At 46.8% G+C, this 22861-nt stretch overlaps 1 protein-coding gene across 1 annotated transcript in view; it reads right to left on the bottom strand.

The window, feature by feature from the left end:
- Positions 1 to 502: 502 nt before the first annotated feature.
- The window catches only part of LOC126186611 (solute carrier family 2, facilitated glucose transporter member 8-like), a 37508-nt gene continuing 15149 nt past the window's right edge, over positions 503 to 22861 (bottom strand). Inside the window, exons 3-4 of the mRNA XM_049928229.1 lie at positions 20187 to 20537; positions 503 to 1099 (exon numbers count right to left, since the gene is read on the bottom strand). Coding sequence (XP_049784186.1) covers positions 503 to 1099; positions 20187 to 20537 — 948 coding nt within the window. The remainder of the gene's footprint in view (positions 1100 to 20186; positions 20538 to 22861) is intronic.

Raw genomic sequence — 22861 nt, 5'->3', positions numbered from 1 at the left:
ATACATCAAGAAATAGATACCGTGTTACTACATGGATATGCAGAGGGGAGTAGGGGAGGAAATCGGAATACACTCTACAAATAATTGAGGGTGTTGAGTGCAAGTGCTAGTCTCCGATGAAGAGATAAACACAAAAGAAAAAGTCGTGGTAGACCGCGTCAAACGAGTGAAAAGATTGTCGACCCAAAATAGATAGCACCGTAGTAAGTTGCCGATAGGCTTTGTGAAGGGGAAAGTCAGCAACGATTTCAGTGTATTATTGTACCTCGCAAGTGACTGATGGGAGATTGTGTATGTGTGTGTGTGTGTGTGTGTGTGTGTGCGTGTGTGTGTGTGCGCGCGTATAGACAGAGAGAGAGAGAGAGAGTTTGATGATTCATTGACTACTCTATCAACTGCGACAGAAGTGTTCTTTTCCTTCTACAGTTTTCCTTCCACAGTTCTAGTGGGGACAACAGCATAGTCTCTTTTCAGTATTGCTGGGAGAGAAAGCCACCCGCTGCTAGACATGCCCTGACGTTTGGTCGGTCTCCTGCACGTTGTCGCAGCTGCCGGAACTTATGCAGCAGGAGGTGCCGCCCTGCCTCGACAGGTGGCACTGTATTTGGTGGCCCGTGAGGCCGCGCGTCTCCGGGAGTAGCGCCGTGACGAAGACTGTGTAGGCGGCGCAGATGCAGCCCAGCACCCAGTAGGCGGCCGACGTGCCGAAGAGGCGGACGAACTCGTCGAAGAAGCCGGTCATGAGGGCGCAGGCGAGCCAGCTGACGGAGGTGGCGGCGCCGACGGCCCAGCGCTTGTCTCCGGGCGGCAGCAGCTCGGCGATCAGCAGCCACGACAGCGGGCCCAGCCCCACGGCGAAGCCGATGAGGAAGAGGTTGATGGCCACGAGCGGCAGCCAGCCGGCCGCGAGCTGCAGCCACGGCCAGCCCTGGTGCACCGCCAGCGTCAAGTGCGAGAACGTCATCAGCAGCCCGGAGCTGATCATCAGCGGGCGACGACCCGCGTTCTCCACCAGCACCGACGAGAATCCGGTCGCCACGAACTGGATGGCACCCGTTATCACCATCGACAGCTGCGGGGAGATGGACGTCCCTGCTTCCTGTATAACAGAAAGCACGTCTTCCAGAAACCAAATGCAGAATCTCTCCCATCGAAAGTAACACCTCTAAAGGGAAAGGAAAGAAGAGGCCCTAGAGGGCCTTTTACTGACAGTTTGACATTATGACGATCGCCACTTGTACACAGAAGCCTATGCCTTAGCTATAAAGTCCCTTTACACCTGAACTAAAAGCACTCCGTCTTCTGGCCAAAAGTGGCCCATCGGGACCATTCGACCGCCGTGTAATCCTCAGCTGACGATGAGGATAGGAGGGGAATGTGGTCAGCACACCGTTCTCCCAGTCGTTATGATGGTTTTCTTTGACGGGAGCCGCCACTATTCGGTAGAGTAGCTCCTCAGTTGGCATCACGAGGCTGAGTGCACCCCGAAAAATGGCAACAGCTCATGGCGGCCCGGATGGTCAATTCAGGAAGACGACGGTTCAATCCCGCGTCCGACCATCCTGATTTAGGTTTTCCGTGATTTCCCTAAATCGCTCCAGGCAAATGCCAGGATGGTTCCTTTAAAAGGGCACGGCCGACTTCCTTTACCGTCCTTCCCTAATCCAACGGGACCGATGACCTCGCTGTCTGGTTTGCTCACCCAAACAATGCAATTCGGATGGTCACCCATCCAAGTGCCGGCCACACCCGAAAGCGCTTAACTTCGTTGATCTGACGGGAACGGGTAGTATCCACTGCGGCAAGGCCGTTGCCACACCTGAACTAAAAGCGTGTAAAAAGCGTCATAATAAGATATTTACGATTTCAACATCCCGTACTGATCATTCATACGGCAACAGTGCTCATCACATGAATTGCAAGGTGATTGGCCACACAACTGCCACGTGACTGCCCTGGGAGGAGAATAAAGTCTGTGCCTTGAACAACTGATTGATTGTCTCTGCCTCTATGGTGAAGAACGTTGGCAGGTACCAGAGATCACTTTGGAGTAGCGCTTAGTGACAAGTTTGGGTTCATGAAGGGAGACATAACAACGAAAATATGAGACAAGTGATGGATAGATCTCGTGAACGGTTCTGTAAGGAGCTCCGAATCATAAGAGTTCGATCATGTGATAGATGACCGCCCCGATAGCTGAGTGGTCGTTGTGGCGGACTGCCATGCCAAGGAGCCCGGGTTCGATTCCCGGCTGGATCGGAGATTTTCCCTGCTGAGGGACTGGGTGTTGTGTTGTCTCAATCATCATCATCTCATCCCCATCGACAAGCAAGTCGCCAAAATGGCGTCAACTCAAAAGACTTGCACCAGGCGACTGGTCTGCCCGGCGGAAGGCCCTAGCCACACGACATTTCATTTTTTCATATGGTACAAGAAATGTTTTCTCTTGACAAATGTATTACATGTCCGCCGCTCTATGTGGTCCACCAGGCTGAAAGGAAATAAGTACTGGAATTACTGCATCGGCGGTGGGGTCACCCTGCAAGTCAACCAGAACGAGTGCTGCAGAACCTGGAAGTAAAAGGAGCACTATGCTACTCCGCGTGAAAAAGGACTTAACTGCTAATGCAGATGAGTAGGAGGACATGGAAGCGTATCATGCCGTGCACGGATAATGGTGGTACACTTACAGAGATTGGGAAAAAGTAAGGAAACACCAAAAAGGCAGCCGGCCGAAGTGGCCGAGCGGTTCTAGGCGCTTCAGTCTGGAGCCGCGTGACCGTTACTGTCACAGGTTCGAATCCTGCCTCGGGCATGGATGTGTGTGATGTCCTTAGGTTAGTTAGGTTTAAGTAATTCTAAGTCTAGGGGACTGATGACCTCAGATGTTAAGTCCCATAGTGCTCAGAGCCATTTGACCTATTTGAACCAAAAAGACACACATTACCGCGTCTAATACCATGTAGTAAAACCGTTGACCTCAAAACAGCTTCCACTCGTCCAGAAATTGGTAAGAACAGGCCCTGTATGGTTTTCAATAGAGTATTATGCCATTCTTCCTGCAAAATAGTGGCAAGTTTAGGTAACAATGATGTAGGTGAATAGCGATCACGCACCCTTTGTTGCAAAGTAGACCACAAAGGCTCAGCGATATTTAGAGCTGGCGACTGTAGTGGTTAGGGAAGATGCAAAAATTCATCCTTGTGCCTAGCGAACCAATTCTGAAGTTTTCTTGGAACACAGCATCACTATTGGCGAACTAAAATTGTACCGTGAGATGGATCTCATCAGCTAAAATGCTGAAAACCGTGGTACCCATGGAATACCACGATATGGCTGCCCAAATAATCACCGACATCCCGACAATTTTCACTCTTGGGACATAAACTCGATCAGAATTTGGAAACAGTGTGCAACAAGACTCATCCGACCAAATACACTCCTGGAAATGGAAAAAAGAACACATTTACACCGGTGTGTCAGACCCACCATACTTGCTCCGGACACTGCGAGAGGGCTGTACAAGCAATGATCACACGCACGGCACAGCGGACACACCAGGAACCGCGGTGTTGGCCGTCGAATGGCGCTAGCTGCGCAGCATTTGTGCACCGCCGCCGTTAGTGTCAGCCAGTTTGCCGTGGCATACGGAGCTCCATCGCAGTCTTTAACACTGGTAGCATGCCGCGACAGCGTGGACGTGAACCATATGTGCAGTTGACGGACTTTGAGCGAGGGCGTATAGTGGGCATGCGGGAGGCCGGGTGGACGTACCGCCGAATTGCTCAACACGTGGGGCGTGAGGTCTCCACAGTACATCGATGTTGTCGCCAGTGGTCGGCGGAAGGTGCACGTGCCCGTCGACCTGGGACCGGACCGCAGCGACGTACGGATGCACGCCAAGACCGTAGGATCCTACGCAGTGCCGTAGGGGACCGCACCGCCATTTCCCAGCAAATTAAGGACACTGTTGCTCCTGGGGTATCGGCGAGGTCCATTCGCAACCGTCTCCATGAAGCTGGGCTACGGTCCCGCACACCGTTAGGCCGTCTTCCGCTCACGCCCCAACATCGTGCAGCCCGCCTCCAGTGGTGTCGCGACAGGCGTGAATGGAGGGACGAATGGAGACGTGTCGTCTTCAGCGATGAGAGTCGCTTCTGCCTTGGTGCCAATGATGGTCGTATGCGTGTTTGGCGCCGTGCAGGCGAGCGCCACAATCAGGACTGCATACGACCGAGGCACACAGGGCCAACACCCGGTATCATGGTGTGGGGAGCGGATCTCCTACACTGGCCGTACACCACTGGTGATCGTCGAGGGGACACTGAATAGTGCACGGTACATCCAAACCGTCATCGAACCCATCGTTCTACCATTCCTAGACCGGCAAGGGAACTTGCTGTTCCAACAGGACAATGCACGTCCGCATGTATCCCGTGCCACCCAACGTGCTCTAGAAGGTGTAAGTCAACTACCCTGGCCAGCAAGATCTCCGGATCTGTCCCCCATTGAGCATGTTTGGGACTGGATGAAGCGTCGTCTCACGCGGTCTGCACGTCCAGCACGAACGCTGGTCCAACTGAGGCGCCAGGTGGAAATGGCATGGCAAGCCGTTCCACAGGACTACATCCAGCATCTCTACGATCGTCTCCATGGGAGAATAGCAGCCTGCATTGCTGCAAAAGGTGGATATACACTGTACTAGTGCCGACATTGTGCATGCTCTGTTGCCTGTGTCTATGTGCCTGTGGTTCTGTCAGTGTGATCATGTGATGTATCTGACCCCAGGAATGTGTCAATAAAGTTTCCCCTTCCTGGGACAATGAATTCACGGTGTTCTTATTTCAATTTCCAGGAGTGTAGCTCTCATCCATTGCTCCATAACCCAGATTTTATTGCTCTGGCATCACGTTTTCTTGTTACAGGCATTTGCATCGCCGGAGTGTGGTTTTGGAATTCCAACTCTCCCTGAAATTCCCTGCTTATGAAGCACCCTTCGTGTTGGAAATTTGTGGTAAGATCCTGGGGGGCCAAACTGCTGAGGTCATAGATCCCTAAGGATACAAAATACTTAATCTAACTGAAACTAACTAAGGCAATAACAACACACACACCCATGCCGGAGGGAGGACCCGAACCTCCGATGGGTGGAGCCGCGCCGATCTCGATAAGCCGCCCCAGACCGCGCGGCTATCCCGCGCGGCCATTCGTATTGTTTTGGTGCTGACAGGGTTTGCAAATGCGACATTCAGCTCTGCAGCGACTTTTTCAGCAGTCGTCCTGTTATATTTCGTCATAGTCCTCTTCAATGCTGGACTGGCATTCGGGAGGACGACGGTTCGATCCCGTGTCGCCGAGCCTGATTAGCCGAGCGGTCTTAGGCGCTGCAGTCATGGACTGTGCGGCTGGTCCCGGCGCAGGTTCGAGTCCTCCCTCAGGCATGGGTGTGTGTGTTGTCCTTAGGATAATTTAGGTTAAGTAGTGTGTAAGCTTAGGGACTGATGACCTCAGCAGTCAAGTCCCATAAGATTTCACACACATTTGAACATTTTGAACAATCTCGTGTCCGGCCATCCTGATTTAGGTTTTCGTGATTTCCCTAAATAGCTCCAAGCATTTTCCGGGATGGTTCCTTTGAAAGGGCATAGCTGAGTTCTTTCGCAGTCCTTCCCTAATCCGATGAGACCCATCACCTCGCTGTGTTGTCCCCTCCTCTCAACAGCCCAACCCAACCTCTTCAATGACCGTCTGTCGCGATCAATCAGTGCACTTTAGTCCGTTTTGCGACTTAGCAGATGATGCTTTATCGCTCTCCCTGTATGCGAAATACATTTTTGATACGGTGTCTCCTGAAACATCAAACACGGAAGCGCCCACCATACGAGCACCAACCATTTGGCCACGTTCGAATTCAGTCAGCTTCGATGTAACACACTCACAATTACAGAAAGCGCAGTTCGGACCACGACTGACACGTAATGACGACAGCGCACAGGTGCCGTTCGAGGTCAGGTACAAAAAGAATGTTCAAATGTGTGTGAAATCTTATGGGACTTAACTGCTAAGGTCAACAATCCCTAAGCTTACACACTACTTAACCTGAATTATCCTAAGGACCAACACACACACCCATGCCCGAAGGAGGACTCGAACCTCCGCCGGGACTAGCCGCACAGTCCATGACTGCAGCGCCTTAGACCGGGTCAGGTACAAAAACCCATCCTACAGGCTTGGCTAGCATCAGCATTTATGTTCACGCATATATTTCGCGTGGTGTTCCCGTAATTTTGTCCAACTATATTTCGTCACCGTAGCCATATGGAGGCACATTCGGGAAGCGACGGAGATAGCATTTGCGAGGAACATTGTTCCGCTTTCTGCTGCCATGACTGCAACAAGTACACCACATTTTACAATTAATAAAATTTTCTAAGCTATTATGCCCTCGTGGTCGAATGGATTTCACTTTAAAACCCGATGTTTCGTTCCCATCTGCGGAGGACATTTTCAAGTGGGCTCGTAGCTTTGCTGAATGTTCGATTCACAGCCTGGCTCACCACTGACTCAGTAGTGCTCAGTAGCGAGCCACGGTGTGAATCGAACATTCAGAAAAGCTACAAGCCCACTTGAAAATGTTCTCCGCAGATGGGAACGAAACATCGGGTTTTAAAGTGAATTCCATTCGACCACGGCTTAGTAGCGCGGAACATTATATTATTTGTGACATTTCCACAATTAATAAAATCTTCCAGGCTATTATGTGGTGGTCGAATGTATTTCACTTTAAAGCTCGATGTTTCCTCCCCATCTGCGGAGGCATTTTCAAGGGAGTTCGTAGCGTTGCTGAATGTTCGATTCACAGCCTGACTCACTATGACTCAGAAGTGCACAGTAGCGAGCCACGGTGTGAATTTGACATTCAACAAAGCTACGATCAAAAATGGCTCTGAGCACTATGGGACTTAACTTCTGAGGTCATCAGTCCCCTAGAACTCAGAACCACTTAAACCCAACTAACCTAAGGACATCACACACATCCATGCCCGAGGAAGGATTCGAACCTGCGACCGTAGCGGTCGCGCGGTTCCAGACTGTAGCGCCTAGAACCGCTCGGCCACCCCGGCCAGCAAAAACTACGATCCCCCTTGAAAATGTCCTCCGAAGATGGAGACGAGACGTCGGGTTTTAAAGTGAATTTCATTCGACCACGGCATAATAGCCCGGAACATGTTATTAATTGTGACATTTCCGGCCGTTAAAGTTTACATTTTACAATTACACCACATCTGGCAGTTGACCCTCTGCAGGAGGTAAAAATCCAGCCCATGTGCTGGATCGATAGTTCAAGATCGGTGTCATTCTTGAAATCTTCGTAGCGTAATGGGTATTCAATGCGATTTCGCAATTGCGGCTGGATGACGTCTTATCACGATATTCCGGTTGACTACCAGGTGAGTTTACCACTGGAGATTGCTGAGCGTATTGGTCAGATAAAACTGCCAGCATCTCCACAGGGAATCATGTGACTTCAGATTGTGCTACGGTTGTGTAGATAAGGAGGGGCTTTGACTGCCTGCGTGGAGTGCTACGTCTGCGTACTTCGTAAATAAGCATGAGTCCCTAAGGGTCTTGTGAAGGTCAGCTTGGGACGTTTGTGAATTTAGGACTTCTTCGCCTAATGAATTGATGTGGGCTGAAGAAGACGTTCCGTATAGAATCTGACAGATTTTATCTGGATGATTGAACAGATGGGTGATAGCACTGAGTGTTGTATAAAGTGATGAGATTATAGGGGCGAGCGTTCGCGGTGGAAAACTTTTCTCTAAATACGGCATTCTTCCGAAATGTGTGTCGGCGGCTAGTCACCACGCTTCCGCGCTATACGTGGTAGCACTAAAAATACTCAGTTTTGCGATATTTGATAGCGGATCACTCTTAAAGAGCGGGTACAATTGGTAGAATAGAGCGACCCTTATTCACTGGTTATGTGTGACACCCATGACTATGGTAAGACAAAGTGGAGCTTTTGTGGTGTCCGTCACAGGCCTTATACAAGCAACTGGCACGGTGTCACGTGCGCATATGTGGCGACCGTATGACGGGCCTCTGTCGGGTTTTGCGTCCTCTATTAAATGTTACTCCATATGAGGCGAAGAGGGAATTTGCAACAGAGTTTTTGATTGTACGTCCCTTGTCGATCTGTAGGTACACAGAGTTAAGATGATATTTGGTATAAATTTTGTATTTGCGAGGATATTAAACAAGTAACCGTAGCCCACTCCTTTTCAAGTTGAAAGCCATTATTATAATTAATGAGGTCATCCTACAATCGTATTTTGTACATATCTCAATAAATGAATCGAAGAGATACCATATTTTGGCCAAGATTTTCGTTTGCTAGGCATTTCTCGCATATGAAGCTAACGTTTCAGGTAAATTAAGCATAAATTAGGCATACTCTTAAACAAGCATGTTCAAGTAATCTCTAGGCCACCTACAAAGATCTTTGTTCTTCCCTGCTCGGTAAAAGATGATGTGGGCTTGCGGAAGACAGGACTGTAGAGAACACAATGTCGATATGCAAACCCTACTTTATGCGGATCACGTACACAGTTCATGAAATGTGCTTGTAACATGAACACCACACTCGCCTTTCACAGCAAAGTTAAGACAGATATAGCCGAGCACTGTATCTAGGCGGAACACTTCATGGATTATTCTGACACGAAAATCACTGCCATGACGAGATCCTTCTGAGATTCAGTTATTAAGGAATGTGTAGAAATACGTGGAAGAGCTCACAAATTGTTATGGCAGCGTTTAACTTATACAGTAATGGATACCGCTGATTTCCTTAATATATCCATACAAATAAAATTTTACTCCTAAAATCACGCCTAGAGATAGTTAATTTTATTATTTTGACCTCCGTAGCTACGCATTTCGGTTGAGGCTATCCACGCAATACTACTGTAACGCACGCTTCTGGAGCAACATTTTATTGAGGCTGCTGGATGCGACAGAGATCGGTCAAACAACAAAAGACTAAGCTCATGCTCCCCGGCGCTGGTACTTTGTACACGGTGTTAGGACATTCCTATTACAAACTTCTAGGACTTGTAGAGGGGAGAGGGTACATAATATTTTCAAAAGGAAACAACGTGCGGAAACGTCATCCAACGACGCTACAGAGTGTCACGGAGCGTCGAAGTCATAAGCGCCGGGGCCTCTAAATGTATGTACATGTGTGGTTGTCCATGACGATGTTACAGACTTTCAAGGATGATGGAGAAGAATAAATGTGTCAATTTGAGGTAAGGGTCCCTGTACCGATAACGAACGAATCAAAAGTTAAAAGTGAAAACCGTTCTGATACTTCTGACAGTGGAATACATGCACCAGTACTCTTGTTGCTGCGATTGTATGGTAGGCAACTATCAGAGGTGGCAGTATAGACCAAAACAAGAAAAAATGTGTGGCAAATATGGGCTCTATATTGCATATCTTACGAGGTATGAACACTTGTTCAATATAGGAGATGCGTTTCACGCTAGCAAAGGTTAACAAATGCTCACAGCATTTCAGAGCCATAATTTACAGGACATTTTTACTTGTTTTCATCCGTACTGAAAGTTACACACCTTACGTTCTTAGCGAAAACGGTACCGGTCCATGTATTCCATTGTTAGAGGTAGAAGAATGATTTTTACTTGTAGCTTTCGACTCGTCATTTCCGAACCAGGGAACCTTCCCTCAGTTGGTACGTTTATCCGTCTGCACCGCTCTTGAACGTCTGTAATATCATCAGACAGCCACCCTGTATGTACATACAAGGTGACAATTACTGAACGATATGAAGAAAAACGTAAATTACTTACAAGCTACGGCATGAACACGCTTTATTCAACATGTAAACGTTGCTATCCTCTCGGTACCCTAAAGTCAGAATGCGGTCCCCAAAGTGCTCCTCCAGGACGTCAAAGACCCTCTGCTTCTATTGGGTCGAGCTCCGTCTTGCATGAATCACATAGTCGAAATCAGGGTCACTTTGGATAACGGAGATGAAATCACCTTCCAAAACCTTCACGTGCCGTTCGGTAGTCACCGTGCCATTAAGGTATATCGCACCGATTATTCCGTGACTGGACACTGCACATTATACAGTGAGGGTGAAGATACCTCTATGTCGCGAAATGCGATTTCTCAGTCTCAATATGCGCCAATTTTGCTTATAGACTAGCCCATCCAGATGAATGTGGCTTCGTCGCTAAATCAAACCATGCACGCACATACTAATTCGCATTATTCCCCGCGGGCAAGACCTAGAAGTGTGTAAAGGGAATTTCCGAATAACCTGTATAAAGCAACGACGTGCAACAGCAATCTACAGTGTGAAACTCACATGAAGACGTCAGAATGACTGTCAGCCCATATATCTTGACCAATTGTCGACTTTATGCGTTTGCAGTCTCAAAATTTCAGGGGCTAGATAGAATGTCGTTATTGTCACCTTGCCTTCTGCATACCAAGTTAGATTTGGAATTCTGTCTGTTACGCATTGCTGTGTAGACATTTATGACTTCGTTCACTGGCAATGAGTGTGTAACATTCATACTGTCACACGTTTCCGGTCAGAGACTCGACATCGATCTTGAGTTTGCGCACGCTACTTGGTTCTCGGAGGTGATCTGCCTAGCTTGTGGCAGGCTACATACACTGACGAGCCATAGAAACTGGTACACCTGCCTAATATCGTGTAGGGCCCACGCAAGCACGCAGAAGTGCCGCGAAGCGAAGTGTCATGGACTCGACTACTGTCTGAAGTAGTGCTGAAGGGAACTGACATCATGAATCCTCCAGAGCTGTCCGTAAATCCGTAAGTGTGCGAATGGTGGAGATCTCTTCTGAACAGCATGTTGCAAGGCATCCCAGATACGCTCAATAATGTTCATGTCTGGGGAGTTTGGTGGTCAGCGGAAGTGCTTAAACTCAGAAGAGTGTTCCTGGAGCCACTCCGTGGATGCCGCATTTTCCTCCTGGAATTGCCCACGTCCGTTGGATTGCACAATGCACATAAATGGGTGCAGGTGATCACACAAGATGCTTACGTATGTGTCACCTCTCACAGTTGTATCTATATGTATCAGACGTCCCATATCCATCCAGCTGCACACGACCGACACCATTACAAACCATCCAGCAGCTTGAACAGTCCCCTGCTGACATGCAGGTTCCATGGATTCATGTGGTTGTCTCCATACCCATATACGTCCATCCGCTCGACACAATTTGAAACGAGACTCATTCGACCAGGCAACATGTTTCCAGTCATCAATAGTCCAACGTCGGTGTTGACGGGCTCAGGCGATGCGTAAAGCTTTGTGCCTTGCAGTCATCAAGGGACCACGAGTGGGCCTTCGGCTGCGAAAGCCCATATCGACAATGTTGCTTTGAATGACTCGCATGCTGACACTTGTTGAAAGGCCCAGCATTGAAATATGCCGCAATTTGCGGAAGAACTGCAGTTCTTCAATTGTGATTTGTCCCGTTCTTGCACGATCTTTTTCCGGCCGCATCGCTGTCGGAGATTTTATGTTTTGCCAGATTCCTGATACTACATCTACATCTACATCTACATTTATACTCCGCAAGCCACCCAACGGTGTGTGGCGGAGGGCACTTTACGTGCCACTGTCATTACCTCCCTTTCCTGTTCCAGTCGCGTATGGTTCGCGGGAAGAACGACTGTCTGAAAGCCTCTGTGCGCGCTCTAATCTCTCTAATTTTACATTCGTGATCTCCTCGGGAGGTATAAGTAGGGGGAAGCAATATATTCGATACCTCATCCAGAAACGCACCCTCTCGAAACCTGGCGAGCAAGCTACACCGCGAAGCAGAGCGCCTCTCTTGCAGAGTCCGCCACTTGAGTTTGTTAAACATCTCCGTAACGCTATCACGGTTACCAAATAACCCTGTGACGAAATGCGCCGCTCTTCTTTCAATCTTCTCTATCTCCTCCGTCAACCCGATCTGGTACGGATCCCACACTGATGAGCAATACTCAAGTATAGGTCGAACGAGTGTTTTGTAAGGCACCTCCTTTGTTGATGGACTACATTTTCTAAGGACTCTCCCAATGAATCTCAACCTGGTACCCGCCTTACCAACAATTAATTTTATATGATCATTCCACTTCAAATAGTTTCGCACGCATACTCCCAGATATTTTACAGAAGTAACTGCTACCAGTGTTTGTTCCGCTATCATATAATCATACAATAAAGGATCCTTCTTTCTATGTATTCGCAATACATTACATTTGTCTATGTTAAGGGTCAGTTGCCACTCCCTGCACCAAGTGCCTATCCGCTGCAGATCTTCCTGCATTTCGCTACAATTTTCTAATGCTGCAACTTCTCTGTATACTACAGCATCATCCGCGAAAAGCCGCATGGAACTTCCGACACTATCTACTAGGTCATTTATATATATTGTGAAAAGCAATGGTCCCATAACACTCCCCTGTGGCACACCAGAGGTTACTTTAACGTCTGTAGACGTCTCTCCGTTGATAACAACATGCTGCGTTCTGTTTGCTAAAAACTCTTCAATCCAGCCACACAGCTGGTCTGATATTCCGTAGGCTCTTACTTTGTTTATCAGGCGACAGTGCGGAACTGTATCGAACGCCTTCCGGAAGTCAAGAAAAATAGCATCTACCTGGGAGCCTGTATCTAATATTTTCTGGGTCTCATGAACAAATAAAGCGAGTTGGGTCTCACACGATCGCTGTTTCCGGAATCCATGTTGATTCCTACATAGTAGATTCTGAGTTTCCAAAAACGACATGATATTCGAGCAAAAAACATGTTCTAAAATTCTACAACAGATCGACGTCAGAGATATAGGTCTATAGTTTTGCGCATCTGCTCGACGACCCTTCTTGAAGACTGGGACTACCTGTGCTCTTTTCCAATCATTTGGAACCTTCCGTTCCTCTAGAGACTTGCGGTACACGTCTGTTAGAAGGGGGGCAAGTTCTTTCGCGTACTCTGTGTAGAATCGAATTGGTATCCCGTCAGGTCCAGTGGACTTTCCTCTGTTGAGTGATTCCAGTTGCTTTTCTACTCCTTGGACACTTATTTCGATGTCAGCCATTTTTTCGTTTGTGCGAGGATTTAGAGAAGGAACTGCAGTGCGGTCTTCCTCTGTGAAACAGCTTTGGAAAAAGGTGTTTAGTATTTCAGCTTTACGCTTGTCATCCTCTGTTTCAATGCCATCATCATCCCGGAGTGTCTGGATATGCTGTTTCGAGCCACTTACTGATTTAACATAAGACCAGAACTTCCTAGGATTTTCTGTCAAGTCGGTACATAGAATTTTACTTTCGAATTCACCGAACGCTTCACGCATAGCCCTCCTTACGCTAACTTTGACATCGTTTAGCTTCTGTTTGTCTGAGAGGTTTTGGCTGCGTTTAAACTTGCAGTGAAGCTCTCTTTGCTTTCGCAGTAGTTTCCTAACTTTGTTGTTGTACCACGGTGGGTTTTTCCCGTCCCTCACAGTTTTACTCGGCACGTACCTGTCTAAAACGCATTTTACGATTGCCTTGAACTTTTTCCATAAACACTCAACATTGTCAGTGTCGGAACAGAAATTTTCGTTTTGATCTGTTAGGTAGTCTGAAATCTGCCTTCTATTACTCTTGCTAAACAGATAAACCTTCCGCCCTTTTTTTGCATTCCTATTAACTTCCAAATTCAGGGATGCTGCAACGGCCTTATGATCACTGATTCCCTGTTCTGCACTTACAGAGTCGAAAAGTTCGGGTCTGTTTGTTACCAGTAGGTCCAAGATGTTATCTCCACGAGTCGGTTCTCTGTTTAATTGCTCGAGGTAATTTTCGGATAGTGCACTCAGTATAATGTCACTCGATGCTCTGTCCCTACCACCCGTCCTAAACATCTGAGTGTCCCAGTCTATATCTGGTAAATTGAAATCTCCACCTAAGACTATAATATGCTGAGAAAATTTATGTGAAATGTATTCCAAATTTTCTCTCAGTTGTTCTGCCACTAATGCTGCTGAGTCGGTAAAAGGAGCCAATTATTAACCTAGCTCGGTTGTTGAGTGTAACCTCCACCCATAATAATTCACAGGAACTATCCACTTCTACTTCACTACAGGATAAACTACTACTAACAGCGACGAACACTCCACCACCGGTACACTCATGGTACACTCGTGAAATGGTCGTACGGGAAAATCCCCCCTTCATCGCTACCTCGGATATGCTGTGTCCCATTGCTCGTGACTGTAACAACACGTTCAAACTCACCTAAATCTTGATAACCTCCCATTGTAACAGCAGTAACCGATCTAACAATAGCGCCAGACACTTGTTGTCTTAAATAGGCGTTGCCGGCCACAGTGCCGTATTGTGCCTGTTTACATATCTCTGTATTTGAATACGCATTCCTATAACAGTTTCTTTGGCCCTTCAGTGTACAACAATAACCGTGAACTAAAGTCCGTGCATCAGAAAAATAGTCTATAAGGGGCCAAACTACGAAAAGCGATTTTTTGGCAAATTAACACCCAAGCCGATTTTAGGAGTGTACTAGTAAGATAACTATCAATACTTGTATGAAGAATGACGTTCCTTCCATCTTGGCAGGTGGAATTGTAGCACAAAAATGTTTCTTGAGGACTCAAAATTAACATCAAAATTGTAACGAAATTTAATTTCAGAAATTAATGAATAATCAACATTTGGTACGAATGTTCTGCTGTCTGACCATTAATATTTGTGATAAGATGTGTGTTGTTTCTTCCTGTGTAGTCAAAAGATAATCTATAAGCGACGAAAATCTATGGAGGATGTAGTGAAAAATTCTGTTTCATGAAGCTAGATAATGTGGAGGAGTTTGTACGGACGTTGTAGCGCTACGACCATCAACATTTGTCCAGCAAATGATATTCCTCCCCGGCCACCTATCCCTTCCCCCCCCCCCCCCCCCCCCACAACCTACCCACCATAATATAAACGTTAAGGTTCCAAAACTAATGAGAAACACCAGCAAAATTCTAGAGGTAGGCACAATGACATAGCCAGTAGCAGAAGTGACAGAACACTACACAGATTAAACAGGCAGCTCAAATGTAGGGAGATAAAAGTAGGAGGTTGCAAACGAAAAAAGTCTTCACTGCAATGGAATATTGATATGAAGCTGAGGAATAAGTTTTTGAAAGTGTTCTTCTCGACCAAAGAATTGTATGAAAATGAAATGTAAATCATAGGAAAATCGAATAAAAAGAAAATGTAGATATTTGAGGTTGTTTTAGAGTAAATGTCGCGGCATGTTGGAATAGCAGTATGAATACACATGACTGACTATTCTGAAGGGTAGAGTGGTCTAGTTCTTGGGTATTTCGCGAAGCTACTTTGTTGCTCTCTTCCCGCTGCCCTGATCGTATTAACTAGGACAGAATGAAGATGGCAGCAGGTCAGTTCGCCGAAATATGGCGAACAGTAGGCGACGCTACATTAGATAATCCCGCAAGAGCAGTTCAGAATTATCATCAGCCTATAATATTTAGAATCAGTTTCGGTGTCGTGTGAACGGATAAATATAAGAGAGGTACTTGAAAGGCAATATCCAAGAATAATCGATGATGTAGATGAGTATGGCGTCTATACCGCTGAGTCTTCTTGGAATGTCCACTCTATGATTTTTAACAGCCACGTCTGACTTCTACATTTCAAATCATTTCTTCTCATGTCCTAAGTCCTCAACACCAAGGCTGTCTTCAACATTCCACTTCTTCACTACTTATCTACCTTTTAGATATAGTAAGAACATGCTTCCTTCGTCTCCTACCTTGCTCTAATTGTTGGTCTCATTGGCGTTTTCATGTTAGTCTTCAGTAATGATATCACCTTTGCACCGGAATCCTCTTCCAACGCCTCAAATGCTCCACCTCTCCACAGCTACTGATTTCCTTCCTTTCGTGTTTCGTCATATACGGAGCCCAACACCTCAGAGGACTGAGTTCAGTGTTGTTGTTGTTGTTGTTGTTGTGGTCTTCAGTCCAGAGACTGGTTTGATGCAGCTCTCCATGCTACTCTATCCTGTGCAAGGTTCTTCATCTCCCAGTACCTACTGCAACCTACATCCTTCTGAATCTGTTTAGTGTATTCATCTCTTGGTCTCCATCTACGATTTTTACCCTCCACGATGCCCTCCAATGTTAAACTGGTGATCCCTTGATGCCTCAGAGCATGTCCTACCAACCGATCCCTTCTCCTACTCAAGTTGTGCCACAAATTCCTCTTCTCCCCAATTCTATTCAATACCTACTCGTTATTTACGTGATCTAACCAATCTAATCAACAGCATCCCTCTGTAACACCACATTTCGAAAGCTTCTATTCTCTTCTTGTCTAAACTAGTTATTGTCCATGTTTCACTTCCATACATGGCTACACTCCATACAAATACTTTCAGAAACGACTTCCTGACACTTAAATCTATACTATCTATTCAAGAATCATAAAAGAAGGTTGTATACATGGAAGAAGCCTGGAGATACTGACATATTTCAAATACAATATATAATGGTAAGACAGAGATTTAGGAATCAGGTTTTAAATTGTAAGACATTCCAAGGGGCAGATGTGGACTCTGACCACAATCTATTGGTTATGAACTGTAGATTAAAACTGAAGAAAATGCAAAAAGGTGGGAATTTAAGGAGATGGGACCTGGATAAACTGACTAAACCAGAGGTTGTACAGAGTTTCAGTGGGAGCATAAGGGAACAAATGGCAGGAATGGGGGAAAGAAATACAGCAGAAGACGAATGGGTAGCAATGAGGGATGAAGTAGTGAAGGTAGCAGAGGATCAAGTACGTAAAAAGACGAGGGCTGGTAGAAATCCTTGGGTAACAGAAGAAATATTGAATTTAATTAATGAAAGAATAAAATATAAAAATGCAGTAAATGAAGCAGGCAAAAGGAATACAAACGTCTCAAAAATGAGATCGACAGGAAGTGCAAAATGGCTAAGCTGGGATGGCTAGAGGATAAATGTAAGGATGTAGACGCTTATCTCACTAGGGGTAAGATAGATACTGCCTACAGGAAAATTAAAGAGACCTTTGGAGAAAAGAGAACCACTTGTATGAATATCAAGAGCTCAGATGGAAACCCAGCTCTAAGGAAAGAAGGGAAAGCAGAAAGGTGGAAGGAGTATTTAGAGGGTCAATACAAGGGCAATGTACTTGAGGACAATATTATGGAAATGGAAGAGGATGTAGATGAAGATGAAATGGGAGATATGACACTGCGTGAAGAGTTTGACAGAGCACTGAAAGACATGAGTCGAAACATGGCCCCGGCAGTAGACAACATTCCATTACAACTACTGACGGCCTTAGGAGAGCCAGTACTGACAAAACTCTACCACCTGGTGAGCAAGATGTATGAGACAGGCGAAATACCCTCAGACTTCAAGAAGAATATAATAATTCCAATCCCAAAGAAAGCAGGTGTCGACAGATGTGAAAATTACCGAACTATCAGTTTAATAAGTCACGGCTGCAAAATACTAACACGAATTCTTTACAGACGAATGGAAAAACTAGTAGAAGCCGACCTTGGGGAAGATCAGTCTCGATTACGTAGAAATATTGGAACACGTTAGGCAATACTGACCCTACGGCTTATCTTAGAAGCTAGATTAAGGAAAGGCAATCCTACGGTTCTAGCATTTGTAGACTTAGAGAAAGCTTTTGACAATGTTGGCTGCAATACTCCCTTTCAAATTCTGAAGGTGGCAGGGGTAAAATACAGGGAGCGAAAGGCTATTTACAATTTGTATAGAAGCCAAATGGCAGTTATAAGAGTCGAGGGAAATGAAAGGGAAGCAGTGGTCGGGAAGGGAGTAAGACAGGATTGTAGCCTCACCGCGATGTTATTCAATCTGTATATTGAGCAAGCAGTGAAGGAAACAAAAGAAAAATTCGGAGTAGGTATTAAAATCCATGGGGAAAAAATAAAACCTTTGAGTTTCGCCGATGACATTGTAATTTTGTCAGAGACAGCAAAGGACTTGGATGAGCAGTTGAACGGATTGGATAGTGTCTCGATGGGTGGATATAAGATGAACATCAACAAAAGCGAAACGAGGATAATGGAATGTAGTCGAATTAAGTCGGGTGATGCTGAGGGAGTTAAATTAGGAAATAAGACACTTAAAGTAGTTTTGCTATTTGGGAAGTAAAATAACTGATGATAGTCAAAGTAGAGCGGATATAAAATGTTGACTGGCAATGGGAAGGAAAGCGTTCCTGAAGAAGAGAAATTTGTTAACATCGAGTATAGATTTAAGTGTCAGGAAGTCGTTTCTGAAAGTATTTGTATGGAGTGTAGCCAAGTATGGAAGTGAAACATGGACGATAAATAGCTTAGACAAGAAGAGAATAGAAGCTTTCGAAATGTGGTGCTACAGAAGAATTCTGAAGATTAGATGGGTAGATCACATAACTAATGAGGAGGTGTTGAATAGGATTGGGGAGAATAGAAGTTTGTGGCACAACTTGACTAGAAGAAGGGATCGGTTGGTAGGACATTTTCTGAAGCATCAAGGGATCACAAATGTAGCATTGGAAGGCTGCGTGGAGGGTAAAAATCGTAGAGGGAGACCAATAGATGAGTACACCAAGCAGATTCAGAAGGATGTAGGTTGCAGTAGGTACTGGGAGATGAAGAAGCTTGCACAGGATTGAGTAGCATGGAGAGCTGCATCAAATCAGTCTCTGGACTGAAGACCGCAACAACAACAACAACAAATCTATACTCTATGTTAACAGATTTCTCTTCTTCAGGAACGCATTTCTTGCCATTGCCAGTCTATATTTTATATCCTCTCTACTTCGACCATCATCAGTTATTTTGCTCCCCAAATAGCAAAACTCCTTTACTACTTTAAGTGTCTCATTTCCTAATCTAATTCCCTCAGCATCACACCCGACTTAATTCGACTACATTCGATTATCCTCGTTTTGCTTTTGTTGACGTTCATCTTCTATCCTCCTTTCAAGACACTGTCCATTCCGTTCAACTGCTCTTCCAAGTCCTTTGCTGGCTCTGACAGAATTACAATGTCATCGGCGAACCTCAAAGTTTTTATTTCTTCTCCATGGATTTTAATACCTACTCCGAATTTTTCTATTGTTTCCTTCACTGCTTGCTCAATATACAGATTGAATGACAGCGGGGAGAGGCTACAACCCTGTCTTACTCTCTTCCCAACCACTGCTTCCCTTTCATATCCCTCGACTCTTATAACTGCCATCTGGTTTCTTTACAAATTGTAAATAGCCCTTCGCTCCCTGTATTTTATCCCTGCCACCTTCATAATTTGAAAGAGAGTATTGCAGTCAACATTGTCAAAAACTTTCTCTAAGTCTAGAAATGCTAGAAACGTAAGTTTGCCTTTCCTTAATCTAGATTCTAAGATAAGTCGTAGGGTCAGTATTTCCTCACGTGTTCCAATATTTCTACGTAATCGAGACTGATCTTCTAGAATAATGAAACACCTTTCATATCACTTGTCAAAAAAATGTTTTCCTCTAGTGTGCTGCATTTTTTCCGGTAGTGTACATCTCCAGTTTACCCAGACGCGGACAGTGGGTGCATCCAATGGTATTGGCATTACTCTTGTGTGAGCTTCACTGCCCTCTGAATACTCCCCGTTTTCCATGCTCTTCCCATCGTACAACTATCGCAAATATTTGGTTGGTGCTCTAGCAGTAAGTAGCATGTTCCGATTCCAATGACGGAAGATGGACACTGCTCGCCGGAAAACAGCAAATATTAGACGGGCTGTATCTGCCAAATTAACTGAAATCAGCCCGCAAAATCTGCAATCTCTTTCAGAAGTTACGCAAACAGATAAACTGTAAATAGAATAACCTGGAATATGTCGACGGTGTAGAAGAGTATGGCGTCTATGCCACTGAGCTGCTGGAAGGCCATGAGCGAGAAGACCAAGATACAGGCGCGCGCCGTGGGCTTCTTCTCGGAAAGCGCCTGGACGCTGCGCTCCACCTGCTCCCAGCGCTGACCCTGCCCCTCCCGGTGGCGCTGCTGCTGCTTCAGCTGCTGCGTCTCCGTCAGCACGGGCACCAGCTCGGCAGAGCCGTGGTCCAGCCGCAGCCAGGCGGCCGCCCTCTGGGCCTCGTCGTGCTTGCCGCGGCCGCGCAGGTACTCGGGGGACTCCGGCATCGTGAAGAAGGCGACGCAGAAGCAGAGCGGCAGCGCGGCCATGGCGGCGGTGAGCCAGCGCACCGGCAGCACGATGCCCAGCCCGTACACCACCAGCAGGCCGGCGGCCAGCATCAGGTCCAGCAGCGTGCCCAGCGCGCCGCGCACCTCCAGCGCCGCCACCTCCTCGGCGTACAGCGGCGCGATGGTCGTCACGCCGGCCGACGCCAGGCCGCACACCAGCCGGCCGACCATCAGCAACGAAACCTGACGACAGAATAGGCTCTTCTCGTAATCCAAAATCGTACTCAAACGTCCGTGTTTGTGGAGAACTGTAGACGCAGATGTGTTTTACGCAGCAGAATAATTTCATTGAAGGTGTTCCACTTTTTTCGAAGTTTTAGGCCTTGTGAGGCCAATTGTGGAGCTACTTGTTGAGAAGTAGTGGCACCAGTCGCGAGAACTGAAGACGGCCGGGAGAGTGGTGTGCTGACCACATGCTCCTCCATAGCCGTATCTGGTGCCGCCTTAGGGTGAGGACGACACGGCGGCAGGCCGTTACCGCTGGGCCTTCAAGGCCTGTTCGGACAGTTAATCGCGAGGGTTTGAATGATCACTGCTGTGGATTCTCCCACACACAGTCGAGGATTTATATATAAAATGAAAAGATCGTGTGGCATTGTTGGCCAGTAAGTTCCATCGGGGGAAGTTCGACCGTGGGTTGCAAGTCTTATCTCAGGTGACGCCAAATTCGGCGACTTATGTGTCGGTGAATATGTTGAAGAGGACAACACAACACCCAGTTCACGATCGGAGAAAATTTCCGACCGGACCGGGAATCGAACTCGGGCCCATTGCATGGGAAGAAAACACGTTACCACTCAGGTAAGCAGGCAGGTGGACGAAAATTTAGAAAAATAGCCTGAAACGTTGATAAAAGCGGACAGTTTTTTGTAGGCTACAGTCTCTCTCATTCAGCGACATCTCTGTTCGTGTTGGTTTGGATCCCATGACTTTCTCTTGAAAATGGAATCGATCACTTCAGGAGCTCCGAAGTTAGTGCTATGAAGAATTAAAACCCTAAATAGGGTCAAAGCTCCAGGCACGGACGGCATTATAGCGGAAGTAGTGCAATTCCTCGCCTCGCCCCCCCTCCCCTAGTTGGTGGGGCCTCTCACTAAATTGGATAATAAGTGCTCGAGGCTCTAGAAATTCCCGTCTATATGGGAAAAGGCAAATGTGGTGATTGTAAAGAAAGGTCCAGACAAAGACCCGAGAGAGGTAAAATCGCACAGGCCCATCTGTTTGCTGGACCTGCTGGGGAATCTTTTTCAGAGGCTGCTGGCAGACAGACCGAGAGCACACCGTGTGCTGTGCGGGATGAATGACAGAGAGTTCGGCTTTCGGTGGGGGCGATCGGCGTCTGACGCAATAGCCCCGGCGGCTGAGGTCTGTGGCTCAGTCGCGCACAAGTACATATTCAGCATCATGGAGGATGTCGGTGGCGCCTTTGACAGACTGTGGTTGCCTTCGCTCTTCTCCTGCCTACGGTAGAAGGAGTGTCCTCGGTCGCTATAAGGCTGTCTTAGGAGCTACTGTGAAGAAAGAGAGGTCAGGCTATCGTCTCCTAGCGGAAAAATCGTAAAAGGATAGCAAAGGGGTGTCCAGAGGACTCTGTCCTGGGGCCACTCTTTTGGGATGTCATCATGGAACCTCTTCTGGACAGCTGGAATAATAGTGATGATGTGCTATAGGACACAGCCTACGCAGACGACCTACCCCTGCCGCGAAGAATTGGAGCCAAAAGTGGAAAGGACCATGTAAATCTTGACAGCATGGTTCTGCAGGGCAAATATGACGATAGTACCCAGCAAGTCAATTTACCTACTACTGAAATGACAACTCACCAGAAATCCCACGGTCAGAACAGACGGCTCACCATTTCTTCGGCGCCACGATGCCCGACACTTGGGAGTAGTCGTCGACGAGAAGTGGAACTACACGACACACATAGACACCATAACCCAGAGGTCGCTGGAATTAGTCATGAACGTTTCCACCGGCCAGTGCACCTGATAAAGCTGTACCATAACAGCATCCTAACACCTATCGTAGGGTAGGGTTCGGAAGTCTGGGCACACAGGCTCACGAGGGTCACGCCCGCAACGGCCGTGAGAAGGGTGCAGCGGAATATGCTCCTGCTCTCGGTAGGGGCAACTCCTGGGGAAAGTGTTAATGGCACTCTGTCCGCTTGGTACAAAGATCAGGGAGCAGGCAGCTTGGTTCTGGGCAAAGAAAGAAAAAGAGAGAAAATACACTCCTGGAAATTGAAATAAGAACACCGTGAATTCATTGTCCCAGGAAGGGGAAACTTTATTGACACATTCCTGGGGTCAGATACATCACATGATCACACTGACAGAACCACAGGCACATAGACACAGGCAACAGAGCATGCACAATGTCGGCACTAGTACAGTGTATATCCACCTTTCGCAGCAATGCAGGCTGCTATTCTCCCATGGAGACGTTCGTAGAGATGCTGGATGTAGTCCTGTGGAACGGCTTGCCATGCCATTTCCACCTGGCGC

Source organism: Schistocerca cancellata, chromosome 1 (genome assembly GCF_023864275.1).
Source record: "Schistocerca cancellata isolate TAMUIC-IGC-003103 chromosome 1, iqSchCanc2.1, whole genome shotgun sequence".
Classification (NCBI taxonomy): Eukaryota; Metazoa; Arthropoda; class Insecta; order Orthoptera; family Acrididae; genus Schistocerca; species Schistocerca cancellata.
This window is presented reverse-complemented; position numbering and strand designations above follow the sequence as displayed.